Source organism: Rhinolophus sinicus, linkage group LG15, assembly GCF_036562045.2.
Source record: "Rhinolophus sinicus isolate RSC01 linkage group LG15, ASM3656204v1, whole genome shotgun sequence".
In the NCBI taxonomy this organism is placed as follows: Eukaryota; Metazoa; Chordata; class Mammalia; order Chiroptera; family Rhinolophidae; genus Rhinolophus; species Rhinolophus sinicus.
In genome coordinates, this window is record NC_133764.1 from 23806940 (window position 1) to 23832444 (window position 25505).

General features: G+C 36.9%; 1 protein-coding gene across 2 annotated transcripts in view; it reads right to left on the reverse strand.

Moving 5' to 3' along the window:
- Positions 1-22702, reverse strand: part of USP32 (ubiquitin specific peptidase 32) — a 168439-nt gene extending 145737 nt beyond the window's left edge. For both annotated transcript variants that reach the window (XM_019732553.2, XM_019732552.2), the window contains exon 1: positions 22449-22702. In XM_019732553.2, the coding sequence (XP_019588112.2) occupies positions 22449-22506 (58 nt within the window). In that variant the 5' untranslated portion in view covers positions 22507-22702. The remainder of the gene's footprint in view (positions 1-22448) is intronic.
- Positions 22703-25505: the final 2803 nt, after the last annotated feature.

Sequence of the window (25505 nt, forward strand, 5' to 3'; positions counted from 1 at the left end):
ATGCGGTAAAATACACAAACAGCCGGGCCACTCACTCAAGGTGAAGTACGATTGCCTCACCTGGTTTATTTAAGTAAACTAAATATATTTTTGGAATTTGCTGCGGGCCAATTAACAATGGATTGTGGGCTGCAGTTGGCCCGCGGGCTGCAGTTTGGACACCCCTGTATTAAGTAAACACATGCATGGGAATGTAGAGACATCTTCCCTCTTCCTTCTCTGAGCTTCCAGAGTCTAGCAGCCAGAACTTTACCCTCTAGACAGAAGATCTGAAGAGACTTCTCTGAGTAAACATACTGATTTATCGGTGAGGGTAAGGGGTTCCACAACGAAAATGCTCAGCGACAAGCCACACTAATACAGAACTTCTAATCAGCTTTACGAGCAGAGAAACAAAATTACTAGACACCTGTGAAAAGCCTCTAATATGAAAACAAAAAACAAACAGGAAAAAAAATTTTAATGAAATAGTCTACAGAGTGGGGTTGAACTATAAACATGTATTACTAATATCCTCAAAGAGCTAAGATATGACAAAGGTGAAAAAAAGAACAAGATGCTATTAAACAAAATTCATAGGAAAAATGTGCTCTTAAGGGGCATACAAATGGCCACTATCCACAAGTAAAGGTGTTCAACATCATTAATCATCAAAGAAATACAAATAAAACCAGACTGAGACACTACTTCCCACCAATCTGAAAGGCTAAAATTAAAAAGACTCCCAATGCCAAGTGTTGGAGAGGAGGTAGAGCAACTGAAACCGGTGGAGTGAAAAAACAAAAAACCACTTTGAAAAACTATTTGGTGGTTTCCATAAGGCGAAACATATACCTACTTTATAACCCAACCATTCCACTTCACTCGTAGGTATGTAAGATATATGAAAGCTTATGTCCAGAAAGACTTGTACAAAACTGTTTATAGCGGTTCTATTAATAATAGTCAAAACCAGCCATCCCGGTGGCTCAGGCGGTTAGAGCTCCATGCTCCTAACTCCGAAGGCTGCTGGTTCGATTCCCACATAGGCAAGTGGGTTCTCAACCACAAGGTTGCCGGTTCAATTCCTCAAGTCCCGCAAGGGATGGTGGGCTCTACACCCTGCAACTAAGATTGAACACGGCACCTTGAGCTGAGCTGCCACTGAGCTCCCAGATGGCTCAGTTGGTTGGAGCGTGTCCTCTCAACCACAAGGTTGCCGGTTTCGACTCCTGCAAGGGATGGTGGGCTGTGCCACCTGCAACTAGCAACGGCAACTGGACCTAAAGCTGAGCTGCGCCCTCCACAGCTAAGACTGAAAGGACAACTTGAAGCTGAACGGCACTCTCCACAACTAAGATTGAAAGGCCAACAACTTGACTTGGAAAAAAGTCCTGGAAGTACACACTGTTCCCCAATAAATTCCTGTTCCCCTTCCCCAATAAAATCTTAAAACAATAATAATAATAATGGCCAAAACCAAGAAACTCAAATGTCCACCTGAAGAATAAATAATTGTGTTATATTCATATACAATACTATTCAGCAACATCATGGATGAGTATCACATCTCTGACACCAACCACACTGAGCAAAAAAGCCAGACACAAAAGGACACATAACTCTATGAATCCATTTATATGAAGTGCAAGAACAAACAAAACCAATATATGGTAATAGAAACCAGATCAGTGGCTGCCTCTGGTGGGTGGGGATAACTGACTGGAAAGAGCCATGAAGGATCTTTCTGGGGTGATATTCTATATCTTGAATTTGTTGACAACATAAGTGTAAAAGCATTTGTCAAACTTCACTGCTAATACTTAAGATCTATATCTTGATAGGAGGTTACGTATCGTGGTAGGTGGTTACACGAGTATATGTATTTTTTTAACTTACTGAAGTGTATACTTAAGATCTGTACATTTTACCACATGTAAAATTTTATCACAGGAAAACTTTCAATAAAGAAAAAAATTAACAGCTCTTAAAAATTTTTTAAGGAAAGCAGAAAGACAAAGATCGATTTAAAAACTGGAAGGTAAGGTTAAAAAAAAAAACAATCTCCCAAAAAGTAGTAAAAGGGCAAAGATGGAAAAAGGTAAGAAACTTAGAAGATCTGTCCAGGAGGTCCAATTTCCAAATGCATGAGTTTCAAAAGAAAAAGAAAATCTAGGAGAGGAAACCACCTATGAGATCAACAAAATTTCCCAGAACTGAAGGACATCAGCCTTCAGATTAAAGGAGCCCATTCTTATTAGCAAATATAAGTAAACAGAGCCCTACAGTGAAATTTCAGAACATTGTGGATACAGATCATATAAGCTTCCAGAAACAGACACAAGCACAACAATCCAAGAATGAGAATGGCACTAGGTATCGCAACAGCAACATGGGAAGCCCGGCCAAAAATAAAGCAATAACTTTTCAAAATTCTGAAGAAAAACGATTTCTAACTTAGAATTCTAACTCAAACTTTCAGTCAAGTATGAGGACAGATTTAAGGTATTTTCAGACTTACAAATTTCAAATAATTTACCCCACATAAACTTTTTCTCAAAAAGTTCCTGGAGGAAAGCATCTACCCAAACAAGAGAAAATGCAGAAAGCAGAAGATATGGGATAAACATTACAAAAGATCTAGCACAGGAGAATCCCCAAGATAAGGGTGAAGGGCATTCCCAGGATCACAATTATGGACCAGGTTCACCAAGTCCAGTTTGAAGCCAGTCCAAAGGCAACATGAAAACATTAGAAGAAACTGACAAGTAACAGTGTAGGGTTGAATTAGTGATACATACTTCAAATACTAAAACAAACACAAATAAAACCACAGCTCTAGGTTAGCTGTGAATCATATGCACATGGTCATAAAGTAAACACTGACTATTTAAGCAAAATTAGCAACAACAAAAAAAATCTCCAACTACGGTATAGTGGTAGAATGAAGTAATAGGGAGAGGGGAAGGGGAAGTGGTGAAGGGAGAGGAAGGGGGAAAAAAGCTAAATTCTCATGCTCAGAAGTGAGAAGTGAACCGATAATACCTAAAACTGAAAAATCAATACCAAATACCAAAGATTACCTTTAAGAGTATAAAGCAGTCTTTTCTGGGAAGGAGAAAATGCCAAGGGAGATTAGATAACTGGTTCTTATTCAACAAATCTTATACAAACTATTTAACACTTTAAACTACATGTGTGTATAACACTGATAAAAACAGACATCTCAGAAAAAAAAGATACAAAATTCCATGTACGTTACGATTAGAACAAAACATTTATTTGAAAAAAGAGTAAAAGCAAATAATTATCTGCGTTATGTGATGGGATCATTAGTGGAATTTTCTCCTTTTTCCATTCTGCAGTAATGTATTGCTTTTATAATTTTTAAACAAATTTTACAAAAATGCTATTGGTTTTTAGTTAACATTCCTATTTGCCTTTGCTTACAATGCTCCCTCCTTCTCTAAGAATACTACCCTAATTCATGTATTGCCCCTGACACCTAATCCTCTTTTATAATATCATCTCCTTTCCTTTCATATCCAGGCTACTCTCTCCTCCATGACCCTACCCTGCTCTATCTTATCTTACATGGATAATAAGCTCCTTGAGAGTAGTTTGTGTTGGTAGCCCTAGCACTCAGCCTAGAGCCTAGAACAATATGTAGGCACTAGGTAAATAATTAATGAACCATTCAATTATGTGCTTATTCCAATAACCATAAGACATTTGAATGCTTTTGTCAAAGTTATGGACCATAAATTTTTTAAAAGAGAAAAGAAAGGCCAAAGGAACTAATAAATTACACACAAAAAAAGACTTCCAAAAGGGAAATGTAATTTCTTATTAAATTTCATATTTTCTATTTAACACTTTTAAAATAATCTGCCTTTAATTGTCTATATAACTCAGATTGGAAAGTATTATTCAAATCTTTACCAGCAACTTATCTAGTTTACCTTAAGTATAAACTCAAAATGTCAATTCTTCATAAGCTAATGAAAGAGACAGCTATCAGACAGTTTTCTAAACTTTGATGTTGAAGAGACTGTTTTATATTAGAAAAATTTTTTTCAATTATATTGATCAAGAGGCTTAGAGCTCTTTATACGATCATATTCTGTCATCGCAAACACTTTTGACGGTGATACCAACAAGTAGCTCCAATTTTTCTGCTGCCCAAAAAACTTTAAAAAGCCACTAAATAATGAAGGGAATAAAGTAAGAGCTGTTGAAAACTTCACAAAATGCAAATCTATTTTCAAGGATCAACTAGCTATAAAACACATAAAAATCATTTAGAGATTAACCTGGAAAAAAAATAATCTTTAAAACAAGTCACAAACATTTTACAATGGGACTTTGAGCCTATTGGAATACCAAAAGAAATGGACTCTTATTACATCTAAATGTGAAAGAAACATTGGTTATTCATAAGGAGGCCTAAAAGATGAGGCTGCTGCTTTATTTTTTGTAATAAGAAAAAACATTTTAAAAATACAATTAAAGTGTTTTGAAAATACAGATGTACAAGAAGACAATAAAAATCACCTTCAACTTTAAAACAGAGCTACCGTATGTTTTGCAATATATTCTTCAAATTTGTTTTCCTTCACGTGTATAATTTTTACAAAAAATGAGATCACAAATTGTATTATTTCATGTTTTCCTCACTATACCAATGTTGTGAACAGCTTTCCATGTTATTAAATATTCTTCTACAGTATTTTGAATGGGTATATGATATTCATTGCATGGATATAACAATTTATTTTACTAATCTACTGGAGGACATTTAGGCTGCTCATAATTTTTTTAAAACTACAAACATCATTTGTTGTCTATAATTAAGGCAGTAAGCTCGCAGAATTTTATAAGTGCAAGAGAACAACTGAGGTTACACAGGTAAGCCTCACATCCTTTTCTCTATAAACCACACACACATTCCTTTCGTCCTGAGAAATCAAATCCTCCCTAAAATGTGTATTTCATGAACAGAGAAACTAAGGTTAATTCTTTTTAATATAAAGGCAGACCTTGCTTTGCATGGCTACAATATGCATGAATTTCAGTTACTACAGTTTAGTTAAATATTAAATAACACAAGTCTCCCCAAAACAGTTCAAATTTCTGTCACATTATATTACAAGTAACTATAAAGAACTGCATAAAGTACAAACTTTGCTGCTTAGGTCTTCAGTGGAAATAAAAGATGCACATCACGATCAGCGATCAATGTGTCACTTCTTTCAAAGTCTGTAATTAGTCACTAAGCATCTGTTACTCAGGTCATCATCGAGAGCAATGGAGCAGTAGTTGTGTGATAAATCCACGTGGCATTTTATGAAAGTGGATAATCAAAAGAGGGAACTGGCCAACAAAGATAAAAATGCAGAAAAGAAATGAAAAGTGATAATACTAAATTGGAAATGAACATAAATGGAGATTTAGAAGAAATACCTGACCATAAAAATACTGACATTGCTACCTTTCATGAGACACTAGATATGCATTCACAGGAACTTAGGGAAAGGGAAAGGAGGAAAAGTGCTTTTGAGCAAAAGGATGAAGATGTCCCAAAGGAAGCAACACTGGCAAAAAAATAAAAATAAAAACTTCTAAGGAACTTTCAAAGATACTTTCACAACATAGAAAACAAGAGAAAATGTTGTAAGCCAATCCAAACTTAGAAAGGAATATAACAATTCATAAAAGCATAGAAAAGATGCCCAACTCCATATTTGAAGTTACATAACAAGCTTGAAATTACTTTTGATAGATTTTTTTACAAAGAAATAAAACACCAATTCTGATACTTTAAATTACAGTATCCTAAATATTGTTATTGAACATCTAAAGGAACATCTACAAGTGCACTAAAAATTATATAGCACAATATCAGAATTTGTATTCTACAATCAAATATACATATATACACAAAGTGTATGAATAACACATACTAAATTATCTCTCTGGTTAACACTGTTTTTCCTTTTCCTATTTTAAATTACTTGTAGTAGAGCTGAGTATATTCTATGGATTAGGCCAGAGTCATGATTACCTTTATCTCATCAGCTTTGGTAAAGGTAATCTGACAGAAAGCTGCAGAAATAAGTCTAACATGCTAATTAGAGTTGAAACGTGAATTCTAAAGCACAAAAACGACAGGAGGAAAGAGAAAGAAATACTAATTTTGACCTGTCATTTTAAATTTTTCCAACAAATCCTTAATTTCTAAACTAATTTTGAAATACAAGATAATTCATATATTCTAATATATATAATCAAAAAAACAGTGAACCAAAATATTCACTGCATTTTCGCTATCACTCAATTTTTGCCAATTATACTGATTTTTTATTTTATAAAAAGTAACAGCTTCTAAAAGATGAAGAAAATTCAGTTTCTTCCTTGGAGTACTCTACTGTAACTGCACTAAGCTACAATATGTCAATTACTGTTTAGCACAACATTAAAGCATGAATGATCTATTAAATCCACTCAGTAAAAAAATTTTTACATTTGGGAAAAAATTTTCAGACTAACGCAGCCTATCAACAACCTTCAGTCTAGAATAAAAGTTTCCTCTAACATATGGAGTTATAAAAGGCCCCTACCAAGAGATAAAAACTTCTGGAAGTAAGTATGATTAGATGAATGGCTGACAACCTCTAATAAAAATGCACGAAGTGCACTGTCATAATAAAATTTTGGTATATAAAGGACTGGACTACAGCTAAGGAATTACACAGCTAAAAAGGAACTTCTTCCACAGCCAGTTATTTATCACCCCCTTAAACTTACCTATTAATTCGTATGTTCCCATTAAGATATGACAACTTTTGAGAACCTGCCTTTAGGCAGAAAGTTAAAGGAAACACAGGCATACCTTTCTTCAAAAGGGTGCCTACAAAAACAAAAGACTTTAAGACATATAAATGTCATTTGTATCACTAAGTACCATGTTACCTATCAAATGGTGTCTACTCCAGTAGCACACGTAACACATAAGCCTGAGGCCTCTACAGCAGTTGGGTTGACAAAGGTTTACATTTTAGAATTCATGAAGATACAGGCACTTCTCATTCTCAGGGAACAGACTACCTATTTTTATGTACATGTCTGCAATAACAGAGGCTGGCCTTTTTCATGTTCCTCAATGAATATCCTAACTTTCCACACTGGCTAAGATTCGATAACAAAGTTGGCTCTTCTGTGCTTTTATTACAGGCAGCACTGCTTTTACAGGTATTATTTGCTTTTAATTTATCCACAGGCTAAGTGGATTATTTGGAAAATTGTTTCCAAATGCTTCTCTTTTTCTGGGAAAGTCTTTTGGATATAGGGAATAGGGTTCTTTCTACTCTGCAGCTGTGGGGTCAATCTTTTGTGGTTTTATCCTTATCACAATCTGTAACATTATTTAAATTCAAAACAAAATAGCTGACATTGTCAAAATTAAAAACTTTGGGGCATGAAAAGACATTATCAAGAGCATGAAAAAAACCCTACAGAAAGGGAGAAGATATTTGCAAATCATACATCTGATGAGGGACTAATATCCAGAATATAGATAAAGAACTCCTACAACTCAACAATATAGATAAAGAACTCCTACAACTCAACAATAAAAAAAGCAAACAATCATTTCAAACATGAGCAAAGAAGATATACAAATGACAGTACACAGAAAAAGATGCTCAACATCACTAGCCATTAGGGAAATACAAATTAAAACTACAATGTAATACCACTTCACACTCACTAGGATGGTGAAAATAAGCCAGACAGATAATAACAAGTGTTGATTGACAAGAATGTAGGAAAATTGTAACCCTCATACATCGCTGGAATGAATATAAAATAGTACAGCCACACTTTGGAAAAGTTTGGCAGTTCCTCAAACTTTTGTTAAACATCAAGTTATCACGTGACCAAACAATTGCACTCATAGGTGTATACTCAGAAGAATTGAAAGTGGGGACACAAACAGATCTTTGCACACCAATATTCACAGCAGCATTATTCACAATAGCAAAAAGGTAGAAACCACCCAAACGTATATCAACAGATAAATGGATAAACAAAATTTCATATATACATATGATTCAGTCATAAAAAGGAATAAAATTCTGCTACATGCTACAATATGGATGAACCTTGAAAACATTATAGTAAGTGAAAATAAGACATGAGGATAAATAATGCATGATTCCTCTTACATGAGGTAACTACAATAGGCAAACTCAGAGACAGAAATTAGAACAGAGGTTACCAAGAACTGGGGAGGAGGAATGAGAAAGAAATACTAATTTTGACCTGTCATTTTAAATTTTTCCAACAAATCCTTAATTTCTAAACTAATTTTGAAATACAAGATAATTCATATATTCTAATATATATAATCAAAAAAACAGTGAACCAAAATATTCACTGCATTTTCGCTATCACTCAATTTTTGCCAATTATACTGATTTTTTATTTTATAAAAAGTAACAGCTTCTAAAAGATGAAGAAAATTCAGTTTCTTCCTTGGAGTACTCTACTGTAACTGCACTAAGCTACAATATGTCAATTACTGTTTAGCACAACATTAAAGCATGAATAATCTATTAAATCCACTCAGTAAAAAAATTTTTACATTTGGGAAAAAATTTTCAGACTAACGCAGCCTATCAACAACCTTCAGTCTAGAATAAAAGTTTCCTCTAACATATGGAGTTATAAAAGGCCCCTACCAAGAGATAAAAACTTCTGGAAGTAAGTATGATTAGATGAATGGCTGACAACCTCTAATAAAAATGCACGAAGTGCACTGTCATAATAAAATTTTGGTATATAAAGGACTGGACTACAGCTAAGGAATTACACAGCTAAAAAGGAACTTCTTCCACAGCCAGTTATTTATCACCCCCTTAAACTTACCTATTAATTCGTATGTTCCCATTAAGATATGACAACTTTTGAGAACCTGCCTTTAGGCAGAAAGTTAAAGGAAACACAGGCATACCTTTCTTCAAAAGGGTGCCTACAAAAACAAAAGACTTTAAGACATATAAATGTCATTTGTATCACTAAGTACCATGTTACCTATCAAATGGTGTCTACTCCAGTAGCACACGTAACACATAAGCCTGAGGCCTCTACAGCAGTTGGGTTGACAAAGGTTTACATTTTAGAATTCATGAAGATACAGGCACTTCTCATTCTCAGGGAACAGACTACCTATTTTTATGTACATGTCTGCAATAACAGAGGCTGGCCTTTTTCATGTTCCTCAATGAATATCCTAACTTTCCACACTGGCTAAGATTCGATAACAAAGTTGGCTCTTCTGTGCTTTTATTACAGGCAGCACTGCTTTTACAGGTATTATTTGCTTTTAATTTATCCACAGGCTAAGTGGATTATTTGGAAAATTGTTTCCAAATGCTTCTCTTTTTCTGGGAAAGTCTTTTGGATATAGGGAATAGGGTTCTTTCTACTCTGCAGCTGTGGGGGTCAATCTTTTTGTGGTTTTATCCTTATCACAATCTGTAACATTATTTAAATTCAAAACAAAATAGCTGACATTGTCAAAATTAAAAACTTTGGGGCATGAAAAGACATTATCAAGAGCATGAAAAAAACCCTACAGAAAGGGAGAAGATATTTGCAAATCATACATCTGATGAGGGACTAATATCCAGAATATAGATAAAGAACTCCTACAACTCAACAATATAGATAAAGAACTCCTACAACTCAACAATAAAAAAAGCAAACAATCATTTCAAACATGAGCAAAGAAGATATACAAATGACAGTACACAGAAAAAGATGCTCAACATCACTAGCCATTAGGGAAATACAAATTAAAACTACAATGTAATACCACTTCACACTCACTAGGATGGTGAAAATAAGCCAGACAGATAATAACAAGTGTTGATTGACAAGAATGTAGGAAAATTGTAACCCTCATACATCGCTGGAATGAATATAAAATAGTACAGCCACACTTTGGAAAAGTTTGGCAGTTCCTCAAACTTTTGTTAAACATCAAGTTATCACGTGACCAAACAATTGCACTCATAGGTGTATACTCAGAAGAATTGAAAGTGGGGACACAAACAGATCTTTGCACACCAATATTCACAGCAGCATTATTCACAATAGCAAAAAGGTAGAAACCACCCAAACGTATATCAACAGATAAATGGATAAACAAAATTTCATATATACATATGATTCAGTCATAAAAAGGAATAAAATTCTGCTACATGCTACAATATGGATGAACCTTGAAAACATTATAGTAAGTGAAAATAAGACATGAGGATAAATAATGCATGATTCCTCTTACATGAGGTAACTACAATAGGCAAACTCAGAGACAGAAATTAGAACAGAGGTTACCAAGAACTGGGGGAGGAGGGAATGAGAAGTTATTTAATGATTATAGGGTTTCTATTAAGGATGATGAACAAATTCTGGAAATTATTATTGGTGATGGTTGCACATTATAAATGTACTTAATGCCACTAAATTATACATCTCAAAATGGTTCAAACAGTAAATTTCATATATGTGTAGTTACCACAATAATAAATTGGTGAAGCCAGAAAAAAAACAAAAACAACTATATACACCTGAGTTTATGAAGATCAGATAAAATTCATATGAAATATTTGGGAAGTACTTCACAATGACCTTAAGACATATAGTTAAAAATACAATACTGATCATAAGGCTGTATTCCTATTACAATGAGAAATCATAATTTAGTACAATTTTGCTCTCTCTCACATATATGAGAAAAAGTATATATATTTATTTGTTACTATTAGGAAATATATATATCCTTTAAAAGGGATTTTAAAGAAATGCAAATGTTAAGTTAGTTCTGGGATAGTTAAGGAAAATAAAAATTTTAAACTATTAGATAACTGTGAAGGACTTAATAAATGTAAAAACTTTGAAAAGCTGAAAAATCCACTTGTTTTCATTTGCATAGGGAAATACATAAACATCTATTATATTATTTCAGGTATAGGGACTCAGGATAACAAGATAAACAGAAAAGTCTACCCTTTCAGCTTAGCTTATCCCTACCAGAATCACAAGAGTCACTGGTGAGCAGCAGATGTCTTAGGTGCATTTTCAAATCCTCAAACTGACACAAACACATAAAATGAGCAAAAGTCTTCTAAATTCCAGTGTAACCTACAATTGCCTATCTTCTGATACATTTTTCTACCATATAGAGAACTGGCATGCAGTGCAGTTCTTTGACCTATCAACTTGAGAACTGGGAGTTTCAGATATGAACCGCATGTTATTTAAACACTCAGAAAACAAGGAAATGAAAGTTAAAAGGTACATATTAAAACTAAATAAGAGATAACTATTGATTTTCAAAAGCAACATATCACAATCACATAAAGACACAAATAACTGCAAACATCGAGTTCTCTTGATCATCAAGAATATGCTGCACACCTATCTGTGCTTAGTAAGAGTACAAAGTGGTTTTTGAATAAAAGATTCCTCCTCAAGAAACTTGCAAACTAGTGGGGAGATTAAATTAATACACACAAAACAATATTATATGTATGTAAAAGCATTGAAATACCAAGGATACAAATTAAGAGTTACAGGATTTCAAAGGAGGTAAGTGCTGGATAATCCAGGAATGGTCCAGAGAAGGTTAAGATTTAGGCAGTCTAGAAGTCTAGAAAGATGGGTAGAATCAAATGAGAATGAACCCTTTTCATAATCTAGCCTCATCTTTCCTGTCCTGTACACTTAATAAAATATAAAATTATTATAGATGAAGACAGAGAAAAGTCACTCTAGATAAATCACAGAAATATGAAATAAGGAGAGCAAACCAATTATCCAACAAATGCTTAATGTGAAGAGTTTAAAAGTTTTATGTAGGAGTATATATCAAAATATGTAAATTTTTTAAATTATGTAAATTACCTGAAAAATAGGTTCCTAAAACTGCACTGAATTTTGAAATAATTTCCCAGGTTTCCTACTCACACCAGAAAGTATTTGCTATTTATGAGAAATGTGTCTCAGAACCAATCAAACCAAGGCTCAACTGCAAAAAGTGGGCACTGAAACGTAACCAAAGATAGTAATTACAACACAAATTAGAAGTCTAGTCTTTGCCTATAAGGTTGTGTTGCCTTTTTCCTTTATATTTTCTGAGTGCTTCATGGATTCAGATAATTTTAGTTTAGAACCAGACGGCATTCTTTTTAACCCAAATTTTAAATGTTTATATATATTCCTGGAACATTTGAATGTCTGCATAAATGTCATGAAACAACTATAATTTACCCTGTAAAAATACAATTTATTAGATTATTGCTATTAGTTTTATTCTGTCAACTTTCTCCTTTATTCAAGAGGCACCAAATTTTCCCAATCATTCAGTCAACATTTTTTCTTTTAATAAGCCCTGCCAGATACCTTCTAGGCCCCACAGTTCTTATTCTCAAGGATTTCAGAACTCACATAAACAGAGGAGAGAGCCAATTAAACTAGCAGTTGTAATGCAGCGGGATAAGTACTACAATAAAAGTGTATCACAGCAGAAAGGAAAAGAGAAAGTAGAAGCGATATGGGGAAGGCTCTGGGAGATCTAGCTGCCAGGGCTTGGTTTTGATGGATGAACATCTGATGAGGCAGATAGTTCAGGGAGAAAGATGCATGTCACTTCAGTGAGCATGTACTTCACGCCAGCCACTATGCCAGCTTCTGAAAACACAAATAATTCACTGCCCCTAATTTCAAGACACTAGTAATCTTTACAGGAATTTGCTTCATAGAGAAAAGGCCTTTTGGTTTTAAAAATGAGATCACCTCTCAATTTTTAAAAAATGAATTCACCATGCACACACAAAAAGGAAATATTGTACGATTCTATTGATGTAAGATTCAAAAATAGGCAAAACTAATCTATCGTGACAGAAGTCAGAACAGTGGTTACCTCTGAGGGGGAGTATCAACTGGGAGAGGGCAGCAGGGTGCCTACTGAGGATGTTCTATATCTTGGTTTTAAAGGGTGGTTACTTGGGTACATACCTAAAATTTCACCACGCTAACAGTAAGATTTGTGCACTTTACTATAAGTAAGTAATAAAGGAGGACATTCCAAAATCTAGGAAGCAGCATCTTCAAAGGCACACTGTGTCCAGGCAGGGACCCGATCACAGAAACTACCAGGGTTTGTACCACACTAAACAGACAGATTTCAAACCACAATGTGTGGGTACTTTCTACTGAGGCAAAGAGGAAGACCGACTGTGAGATGTATAGACTCCATAAAAGGAGCCGTAGGCATGAGACTACAGGAGCTGAGCAGGGCTGTTGAGGACAGGACAGGATGGGCGTCCCTCATTCAGTTGCCAGGAGTTGGAGCCGACTCAGTGGCACGGGACACACACCTTCCACTGAAGGGCACCTGAGTAAAATAACCAGATGTGTATTTCAGGAAGATTATTCTCGTGGAAATATAAAGAATGGATTGGAGGGGTAGGAGACTAATAGTCCAGGAGTCAGGTGAAGGCCTTTTTTAAGGCAATGACTTTAAAGATGGAGAAGAAACAGATGGAAGTTAATAAGAAGGCAACACCAAAGGGACAGAGTGATTACAAGTGAGCAGAGGAAAGAAAAGAAGAATCTCAACTGATAACCAGGTTTCTGGCTTGAGCTTGTGGGTGAATCACAAAGATAGGCAATATTTAAGCAGATCTTCCGAAAAAGAAGTTGCATTTAGTTTTGCAATCTACTGAAATGAGCATATTTTTTATATTATTTCATTCAAAATGGAACAACATTTTTCTATGGGATGTTATTTACTGCCAAGTGCTCATTCAGTTGATGTCCTATTTCTTTCATTATTTAAATATATTTCCTTGGCAATCTTGTGTCAAATTTAATTTGAATCTCTATGGTACCAGGTGATGTGACAATATAAAATGCTTCCACCATTAGGTAATTGCTCCTTACTACACCTCTAAGCGTATAAAGAATAAGCAATTTTTTGTCCTTCCATAATTAGCTATTCTTAAGTAGGTATTCGCAAGTTAGCAACTCTGACAAAGAATAACTTCTGATCTATGAAATTCCACACAGTGAAAGATTTCATTTATGGATGCTAACATAAATTAAAGAATCTCTAAACCAAATTTATTAATCAAACAACTGTTATAAACCCACCACAGCATCCTACCACAGTTACTCACCAACAGATTCCAAAACCAAATTTAAAGCAGAGCCCCCACCCCACAAAAAAAGAAAGCTTAAAAAAACAGCAGAGCCCAAAATGACACAATATGTTTAACCATTTTTTGAAAGCAAAAGATGCATTTAAATATATACATATAAAGACACATTTAAATATATACATATAAAACCTTGAGTTGTAAGACTTAGGGCATGCTCAGATGAGCACATACACATATCCTGAGCCAAGTTTCCTCTAAAAATTCAATATAGTTTTTAGAAAAGATTGCTTTGATATGCAATTCACTCATTCAACAAATATGTAGAGTAGCTCATATATGGCAGGTACCGTGCAAGTGCTAGGGATACAGCAGTAAGACAGACATGTCCCACCCTCATCATGGAGGTTTATAGTCTAGTGGTACACGATCATAAAAACTACATTCTAGGGCAGTGTCTCCCTCCTAACCCAGTCTCTGATCCCTGCAATGAATCTACCCTGAGGCTTAAATTAAGACCCACATGAGTAAAATAATTATTAAAAAGTAATTTCAGAATAACTACTTGGTAAAATCATAGATCTTCTTGGAAACTAAACAGTGGATAGAAAAATAGAGATAAAAGAATTATTGTAAAGAAAGCACCAGCTCAAGAGTGAAGGTCTCTAAACTTTACTTTCTATGAACCTTTTTTCAGGAAGGTAGCAGAGATGAGCTCTACCAAAATGGAAAAGTAATTCAAAAACAAGGAAAGATACAAGGGATACAAAAAAACACGGATCCAACACAGGGAATCTCCAGGATAATGGTGAAGGAAGGTCCCAGGATGGCAGCTATGCTCAGCACCAGGGCAAGGGGTACAGCTCCGAGCAGGCCGGAAGGCTCCAGGAAAAGTTTCTTCCAATATGATGAACTGAGTGAACATCTGATGTACATGAACATGTGGAGTAGATTTAACAATCGGTGGGAACTTCTGGGGTTGAATTATAATAAGTAGAAACGTAAGCAAATAAAATAAAAGGCAATTATTAAAGGAAATATTTAGGGACAAATCACGTATATAAAAAAGGAAAAGGAATCCTAGTATATTAAATGGCTTAGTGTGAACAGCATTTATAAAGACCTAATTATGTAAACACTGAACAACATTTTAAGAAAAATTAAAATATACACATACCAAGGTGAGGAAATAGGAGGACAGGAGGAAGTACATGTATTTAGGGGACTGGTAGGGGGTAATAATGAGTTAAATCCTCATCTTTAATAGTGTGAAACCAGTAAATACTCCTTAAATGGGACAAAAAAGTAGCAGTTATAAGAATATTATTTCAAGATATAAAAACCAAATAAACTTTAAATGCCAAAATTATTGGCTAATGGGTTGAAGAAAATTGGGCGGGATAACAGCAGTACTATTGTTTTCATATCCAGCCCTGTAGAACCATTTGATTCTAAATTATGTACATATGTCACTGTGATAAAAATTAAAACTAAAAGACTAAGAAAAGAAGGAGGTAATAAGCATTAGCCATGGAGTGTAAAAGAAAAGGAATCAGACTTAAAAAAAAAAAGGCTAAAGAGAGTCATAAAATTTAATTTAAAAGCACCTGGATTACTTAGAAACAGTAAGACAGCACTCTGACGTGAATTTTTTTCTCAGCTTCCCAAAGTAATCTGTACAACACTTTAAGCAAATAGGTTTCCAACTCTAACCTCACATATGGCAGGAGGATGATACTTGTCATCATGAATGAAAAGCACATGAAGATCATTATATAAATCATTTCATGAGCAAAATTATTAAATGTTATACAAGTATATTACCAAAAGACATTCTCAAATGTTCATAAGCACCTTCCTGCCATACCAGTCCCTCAATGACTACTCAGGAATTTGCATGATTAGGTATAGACTTTAAATTGAACTAAGACAAAATTATATATTACATTTAAGGCTCTTACATTTTTAACTATCATTCAAAACCTTCAGCACAGGGCCAGCCCTGTGGCTCAGGTGGTTAGAGCTCCATGCTCCTAACTCCAAAGGCTGCCGGTTCAATTCCCACATGGGCCAGTGGGCTCTCAACCACAAGGTTGCCAGTTCAATTCCTCAGGTTCCGCAAGGGATGGTGGGCTCTGCCCCCTGCAACTAGAAAACGGCAACTGCACCTGGAGCTGAGCTGCGCCCTCCACAACTAAGACTGAAAAGACAACAACTTGACTTGGAAAAAGGCCTGGAAGTACACACTGTTCCCCAATAAAGTCCTGTTCCCCTTCCCCAATAAAATCTTTAAAAAAAAAAAAAAAGAAAGAAAGAAAAAATCCTTTAGCACACATTTTTTCAAAGTTGATGAAAGGAAAAGAAATTTTGAGACAGACGCATTGCTTAGTATGCTTAATCCCTGTCAGCAGTCCACTCTTTACCTCCCAACCTTACAAACATTGGCAAGTTCTCCACATGGCCTCTCTGTCATTTATACACTTATATATTCACCCAGCCATCCAATATTTACTGAGCACTTAAAATACACAGGACACTGCACCTATCCTGGCAATGGGGATTCAGCATCATGCCTGACAATAAGCATGATAATTACATATTATGATAAAGGCTATAAATGAACTATACAGAATAGTGCAATAGTGACAGAAGAACACATCATAAGGTGATAAAAGGAGGCCTTGCTGAGGACATCAGTGCTGAGATTTCATGTATGAAGAAAGGGCCAGACATGTGAAAATGTGTAAATAGCCTTTCTGCACTGAACACAGGCTGAGAGAAAAGGAATGACAGGATCTGATTCGGATTTTAAGATTACACTGGCTGCTGTGTGAAACTAGGAAACCGCACTGCAAGGTATCTTACAAGAGATGATGGCAGCTGGGACAAGAGTAGTGGCAGTAAAGATGAGCAGAAGTTAAAAGCTGGAATGGATACCAAACAGGATGAGGTGACAGACTCAAACTGGAAATAAAAGAATACGTCAGATGGTGAAAGAAAGTAAGGAAGGATGTTTCTAGATTTTTGGCTTTAGCAATTGGGTTGGAATACTGGTGCCATTTACTGTCATGGGACAGACTAGGGGAGGCCTACCTTGATAGAAGGATCCTTTCATAATGGAATCTCTGTAGACTTTCACAAGTCATTACGAAACGGCAAGAAACCCTATCAGGCTTTTTCCACGAGGAGTAAGATGCTGAGACAGTCTAACTTCTTTACAGAAATGAAAGAGAAGCTGGAGAACTTCCTCTGTAAAACTTCATTTAAACACAGTTTTGCTTTTAATGCAGTTCAGTATCAAATAATCCAAGAACACGTTATACAGCAAGGTTTCAAATTATCAATTTTCCTGGACCTTGTTCACAAGATAGTGATAAACTTGGGATTTCTCTAAAATAAAGAGAGCTTTATGTTAATATTAAATCACTAATAAAGAGGGGTGTGTTGAAGGGAAGGCCTTCATCTTTGAATAGGTAAGTCTTCTAATAGGTCCCTGACTATAACAGTAAATACAAAAAAGCTAGTTTTATCAGGCTTTTCTCGCAGTAACTATCCACCTCTGGCCTCCAAGAACACTTTACTATTAGATGAGAGTAACAAGAGAACTTATTGGCATGCAGAATGAGATGGAGTGGCTCAATTTAAACACAAATATCATGAAGTCCAAAAGGTAAAAGCAGAAACATAAACAAGCCTTGAAAAGAGAAGTCATGCTTCCTGGATACAGTATGAAAAGAACTGTCAGTTCTATCTTAGTCTTCTCAGTACTACTGAACCACCAACTGTTAATTTATTAATAAAATACCTCCGCCTCTGCAGCTGTTTAACATTAAAGCTTCTAATTCAAACTCTCAGCATTAATCTCTAATGCTCCAAAAACAGATTTTCCAGTCACAGCAAAAATAATAATCACTACCCTAATTTTTCCCGTGACCTATCATATAATCAAGTGCCAAAAATCTTCCCTTTCTCCTAAGAAAACACCTGTCACCACATTCCCAACTTTCGGTTACTCACACATCTTCCTGGAAGGCAACCCTGAATGCTGTCACTGTGAAGTCTCACTAACAGAGCACAAAGACAAACAATAAACAAGAAGAAATAAACAACGGCTGTCCAGTTTGGTAAATGAGGAGGCTATTAACCATCAAGTGATGTCACCTCATTCTGCTCTTCCCCCCAAATCCAGGGTTCATTGGTGTATTTATCTCCCGTGTCACTGACACTAATGTCAAACTGGAGATTACGAAGAACAGCACCTTTGCAACTACTTAGGTGCCCACATATAAGCAGACTGATGTAAACCTGCCCCATTTTCTCCTCTACATATACTAACAGCTGGCTAGGTTGCAAAAGATTTAACCAAAACCTACAATTCCACACCAATGCTAGAGAGTTCACTGGTAAATTTAATAAATTCAGATGAAGGCAAATAAGTGCTTTAATAAGAGAATAGTGCATCCCGGAAGGAACCAACTGTGAATTCAATTTTCATTCATACATTGATTATGCTAAACCAGCTAACATCACATCATAGGTGGTATAATACTAATGAAATTTTAATATTAATACTAGGAAACGGGAAATAAAATCTTGGTTGGGGAAATCAATGTTTTAGAGCATATTAGGGTTGGAGGATAAGCAAAATGAAAAGTACTGGAATCTTCAACTATTATATGCTTGATTATTCCACTAGCAAAAACAACAACCTTTAAGTAGGTAAGACAGTAAATTCTTTAACACAATTATTGAGCACATACTATGAAAATGAGTAGTGTTAGGACACTTACAGGCCACCAAATAACACCCACTCTGCATTCCTACAAGCGCTTCCTTCCATAGCACTCACTGTTGCACTTAATATATATTAATTATTTATAAATGACACACATATATTCTACTTTTTGGAAATATTATGGTCATTATCAAACACACAAAATAGAACTTTAAATAGAAGTTCTAAAATGTTATTCCCAACCTCCTATGATCGTCTTGCATACACCTTGAGGTAACACACTTCAGTGGAAATCACTGACCCAGGCTATATGCTCCTAGAGAGAGGTTCTTATAAGTCATAGGCAGTGCTCAGTAAAAATTTGCTGAATGAATGAGCAAAGGGACACTTGAAAATATGAATCCACAACATCACTTTGGACTTGCTAGTTCATCACCCGTCTACTTAATCCAATATAAGGACCCAATTCTACTTAAAGAAAGGGGATTAGAAGAAATTTTACCCACTGTATTTTATTATCACACTGTAAAAGCTAAGAACAATTTTGCAATTCTTGCAGAAAAAAAAAAGCCTTATAATTCTCAGTTTCCAGAATGATGAAAGGAAGGAGAGAAGACCAGGAAGAAACAATTAAAGAACTGGAGAAGATTTTTAAGGTTTCTTAGAGTTCTGAAATGCTCTAAACTGTAATTCATCTTTCATTTAATGTGTTTATGCTCTATTTCAAGCATTTAGAATAATTTTTAGGAATACACAAATTGCAAACTTAGATGCAAACTTAGACGAGGCTAAAATTCTGTATCCATTAAATACAGTAGGTGCACTTTAGAAAACACATGCAATCTAAATCAAGTCAAGCCTTCAAAAAGGAAGGCTGTGTTCTATTCAAGATTTTCAAGAAAAAGATAAGCTAAAAATAAAAGCTACCACTAATACAGGTCCCTTAAAAATTTTTTTAAGGTGTTCTTTCAGAAAACTATTAACATTTATGTAACTGACATACAGTCTAACTAAAATAGTAGGCAAAACCAATCTTCCTAATTTCTAGAGCTTCTGAAGTGTAAATAAATAAGAAGTCACTAGACTGCCCTTTCACTTAGGTCCAGTTACAGTTATCTGTCACTAACATAACACTCATTTCTAAGGCCCCATTTTTCTAAGGCCCCACTTTGCAAGATAAACTGCCTGCAATTCCATGTTTACGTGCGGCAATACATACTTGAGTACTTTTTTAAATACTACCTAATTATGGTGAGGAATTATTTAGTGCTCAATAATTTTAAGTAAAGCCAAGGTGGTAGGTATTTTATTAGTTTATCAAGCTTGCTTTTTACTTATATTCATATAACACACATTGTATGTTTATCCTAGCCACACTTCTGATCTCCTTTCATTCACCTTATACAATATAAACAAGCAAATAACACTAATGGATGGAGGTTTTAGTACCCATTTAGATTATTCAAGTGCCCCCCAAATGCCCTCAAACCATTTTTAGCTCTATCAAAAGCTTTATAAATTCTTTCTATAACCTTACCAAAAAAATTCTATATTAAAGTCTGACATTCACTAGAGTAAATAGTATGTTCAAAAGAATTATCCATTAAAAAAAGCTCCTGTTTTACACTTAGAAATGTTATTTTATCAACTTGCTTCTCTCTTCAGCTTTAATTTTCCTCTGCGGCAAAACTGATAAAACAAATTCATTCAAATAGTTAAATAAGATTTTAACAAATATTTTACTACTTCTTCATACGTTTTAAAACTCAACAGGCAGACACTTCACTACAAACTCAACAATTACCTTCAGTCAAATGAGTTTAAAATGCACCAACTATTCATTTCATTTATATTTACAAAGGTACAATCTTAGTTTGATATAATAGTAAGCAGGCTAGAGGTGGATAAAGTTTAATTTTAGAATTCCTAAATGCCAGCTACATCACCCTCAAACTTAAGAAACTAAACACTTCTGAACCTTGAAGCTGTAAGTCAATTTGACTGATGTCCTCTTTCATGCCATGTAAGCCATTGCCTAATTGAGGCCAGACCTGTCGGGCTCAACAGCATCCCGGAAATGACTAGCCTACTAGAGCTGGAAACACATCAAGAATTTGGAATATTTCTCATATTGAAGCAAGAAACAAAGTTCAAGCAAGATTGTCCATAATAACAATCATTATACTGTTCCACAGGAAAAGACACAAAAAGTGTATTTTTGTTATTCTGGTCAGTCCACAATACCTCTAAGTTTTGTAACTATTTTCAGGTGATGACCCACTGTACTTAACCCTTTTCTTCCTATATATTAATAACAGTTCACTACTAAATTCTCATTTTAAATGCCTTTGTATCTAATTTTTATTTTATATCCTTAGCTACTGAAACCATCACCTGGAGCATGGCTAGGTTCTTTGACTTGGAAACCTGTTAACAATAATGCCTAGCGCATAACCTGCTTAATGTTTTTTCACTTCTTATCAAGAAAACCCATTAAATGTTGCAAAGACATACAAACGCATACACTCTACACACACACTCAAATCCCAGTCATGAAAAATTAAGTCACATTCCGGCCATAAACTGTGCAATAGACACTTCCAGTTAGCGCTGTGCTTTAGCGATCATGGACAGCGGTACCAGAGTAAGTGGTAGGGGGTTGGGGCTGTTAACATACTGTGCATCAAAGCCAATAAGCAGCAGGCTGGGGCCGGCAGCAAGGCCAGTCTCTATAGGGAGCTATAACACAGTATCAGAATGCTGGATTTCCGAATGCCATTTTATGGGGAGAGAGGGGTGAGCACTGGGGATCAAGTGCAATAAAAGGCTCTGGCCAACGTCTGAGATGAAACCTAAGACAAGGTCTTGTGGCAGCACCAGCTGTCCAGTCTCATCTCACCTCAAACACAACTTAATTTCAGGTCGTTCTTGGCAAAGTCAGCCGCTCAAAGGGTGAGGGGATGGCAGGAGTGGATGGTGATAGCCCCCAAGAGACTGGCAAAGGCCCTCGGAAAAAGCAGTCACTTTCACAATTGAAAGGGGCTTCTACTAGCAAAAAGAAGAGGGCTTTGCAGCCGTCTCCCCTCTCCCTTACAGCCAAGGCTGTTAGGTTAGGATGTTGTTGGTTTTTACGAAGGAGTGATATGAGAAAATGGCAGTAAGAGATGAGGGGGGTGGGAAGGGCTGGTGCCACCCAAGAAAAGGGGGAGAGGAGGACTTCCCTGGACACATCCAGGGTAACAACGCCACCAGAGAGCACGGGCACTGCCCTGCCAGCACCAGATAACCCTCTCCGAGAAAGCTTCGCCCCCTTCCATACGGTCCCAATTCCCCAACACTGCTCCCACCCGACCCTTCTCCCCCATGATATTCCCCATCGCTGGCCTCCTTTCCCTTCCGCCTCTGGCGCCCGACGCCCTCAACCTACCCTCCTCTTTCCCGGTCACCCACCCCTCTGGGCAGCCCGTCGCTGGCCTCCCCGGCAGCTCGCCCAGACCCCTCCCCCTCACCTCTCCTCAGCGCCTCCTCGTAGCTGAGGAATCCGATCCGTGACTCCTTGGCGCCCATGCTCCCCTCATCCCCTCGGCCGGGGGTTGGAGCCAGATCTCGCCCCCACCCCCCCTCTCGCCTCCTCCTCGGCGTCCCTGGGTGACGGTGTCGGCGTCCCCAGACCCCCTCCTCCCCCAACACTAACAAGTGCGGCTTCTAACCCGGCGGCTCCTCCCGGCTGCTGCCACCGCCTCCATGACGAATCACGTGACCCGCTTCCACCCCGCCCCCTTCCCCTCCCTCCTACTCCGCCCTCCTCCCCTCCCTTCCCTTCCCTCCTCACGCCCACTTCCCTCCCTCTCACCCCTCCCGCCAGCACCGCCAAGGGTCACCTGACCCAAGGCCGGGGATTGTTCCGGGTAATGGCTGCCAAGGGCCACAAACTCCGCCCCCCCCCCCACGTTAACCGCGCGCAGGGGGGCAGGGGAGGGGCTGGATCCCGTGCGTAACGCAACATCTACACCTCCCCACCAATCCGAAGCCGCGAGGCCTGGGAGCCTCCGCCTTCCTGGGGGTGGTGACTTCCGGGGCGCTCGAGGCCGTCCCTCCCGCCTACGTATTCTTGCGCTCGACTTGTGAGGCCCGAGTAATTGACGGTTGTCCAGACCTGGACTGGGATTCCCCCCCCATCGAAAAGAAGTGGAATCTTAGGGAACTGGAGTGTGAAGGGACCGGTTCGTGAGGGAAAGGAGCCGGCAGGACAGGAATTCCTAACGTTCAAGAATGTTTTGATCGGCAGGAAGTTGTGAAAGGAAAGGAGAGTCAAGGATTTCCTGTGACGGAAGAATTCTTAATCCTAATGGGGAGAGCCCTAACGAAAGTGAACCTTGTGACAAAGTTTAGAATATCTGCTCTTTCACGTTATCTCCCCCGCCCCGCTCCACCTCAATTGACTAGATTTCCTTTTGCTTCCGCAGCCCCAGCTGCTCTTGTACCAACCTTCAACTCTGCGCCTACGTCTTGTACAGATACTTTGGAAACTGCACTGCAACAGTCTTAACTTGCTTCTCTCCGAGTTGCTCCCCACCAGAAATGTGAGGGTTACAAGACGTGACAAAGTTCCTTGCTTTTTAAAAAAAATTACTATTTTTTAATTGTAAAAAACACGTAAAAATTACCATTTTAACCACTTCTAAGTACTTCATGAGTGGACCCATACAGCTATCCCTTTTGTGACTAGCTTATTTCATCCTTGTAGCATGTGTCAGAATTTCCCAGAGTTACCATACGATCCAGAAATTCCACGCGAGTATATACCCAAAAGAATTGAAAGCAGGGACACAAACATATTTATACACCCATGTTTAGCGACCATTATTAACAATAACCAAAAGATGGAAGCAACCCAGGTGTCAATCAACAGGGAAATAAATAAAATGTGATATATACATGCGATGGAATACTCTTTAGTTCCTTGCTTTTGAACTCTATTCCGTTTGCTTTCGCTTGTCTTCACCCTGAAAGTCACAGTATAAAGCTTGTGGATAAGGAAACAACTTTGAAAAATAACCATTGGGATTAGATTAGACTCAAGGTGCCCGGTAGGCAATTCAGGCCAGCAAAAGGTTTTTAGTTACTAAAGCCAACAGATTATATTATACCCTGTTGGAGAAAGAAGGCAATACTGTTCTCTACTCACCTTTCCTGGCAGACCAGATCAACAGCATGGTATTTAATCCCAGTGCTGCCCTTTCCAGTTCACCAGGAGGCAGTTCACCCTAAGAACTCAGATTAGTTTCATAACTATAAGACCATGAATAAGAGGGTCAGAATGTACTTCAAAGCCTGTAATTTCCAGGTCATCAGTTTGGTGTAGACAGAAGTCTCCAGACCAAACAATTCAATCATCTTCAACCCGCAGTTAGATTATAGTAATTAATGGGAAGTGAATCTTCAGAGCTTAGCTCTGAGTGAAAAGTCCCACAATAGTTTAACTGCAACATACCTAGGCTTTATTACTCTCAATGATCAGTACCTAAAAGTGACCTTTCTGTACAAAGAATAGACCTGGATGATTATTTACCCACTTGATTTACGGTGGAATTGGAAGCAAATTATTTTATCTCTTTGTAGTACTTGCCCCACTTGAAAGATGGGACTAGAGTTGGAATTTATCTCATGAATCAGTAAATTATTACAAAATACTCATGAAAGAACAGAATACAAACTTGATAATGAAAGATTTAGAGCAGTATTAACACACAGGAAGTTTTAAAATTTCCTCCTTGGTATCAAGGCCTGGCTTCCCCTAGGACCATAAACATTTTCACCCCATCACACAGTTTACCATGGATTTAAACACTTCTCAAAATTGTGGGTTAAGATAGCAAACTAAGAAACACTATTTCTTCTTTGCCTGAGTTAAATTAGGTGTATTATTGAAAGCAGTGAACCACATAGTTATGTCTGACAAGAATTTTAAAAGGTAAACTGGGATTAAAACCTGCCTTTTGGTTTTATTACACAGTATCAGACAGTCAAATGTTAAGCATCCTGCTGTAAGTTAAAATTGATACAATACTTAAATTTGATGATGTAGAAAATCTTAAGTCTACTTGTCATGCTGAAAGGATTTTTAGGAATCACTTTGTTTAGTTTCATTATATTTCACTTAATCCACTGAAGAGTTGGCCAGGGGCCTGACTTTAAACATTAGGTTGCACTTCGGGAACCACTGCTTTAACTATAATTATATGCCCGTGAAAGAGTTGTCCGTATGAAGAGGATTTAAAGCATGGGAGATTGGTATGTAATTTCTACTTCCAGTTGGGCAACCTAAATGAGAGTGTTCCTCAGTCTGTACTCCCAGAGAAATGACATAAGAATAGGACAGAGTCATTTTAGTACTTGCCAAAGAAGTTTAGGTCCGACAGGGAGGACAATACAATAAAGAAAGGGTAGAATAGATTGGGGGAAGAGGGTTATCACTTTGTGGGGGATGTAAATGTCTAGCTATTACATTGTTTTGTAAACCCTGAAACTAATAGAAGAAGAATAAAGGGTGGAACAGCAGCTGA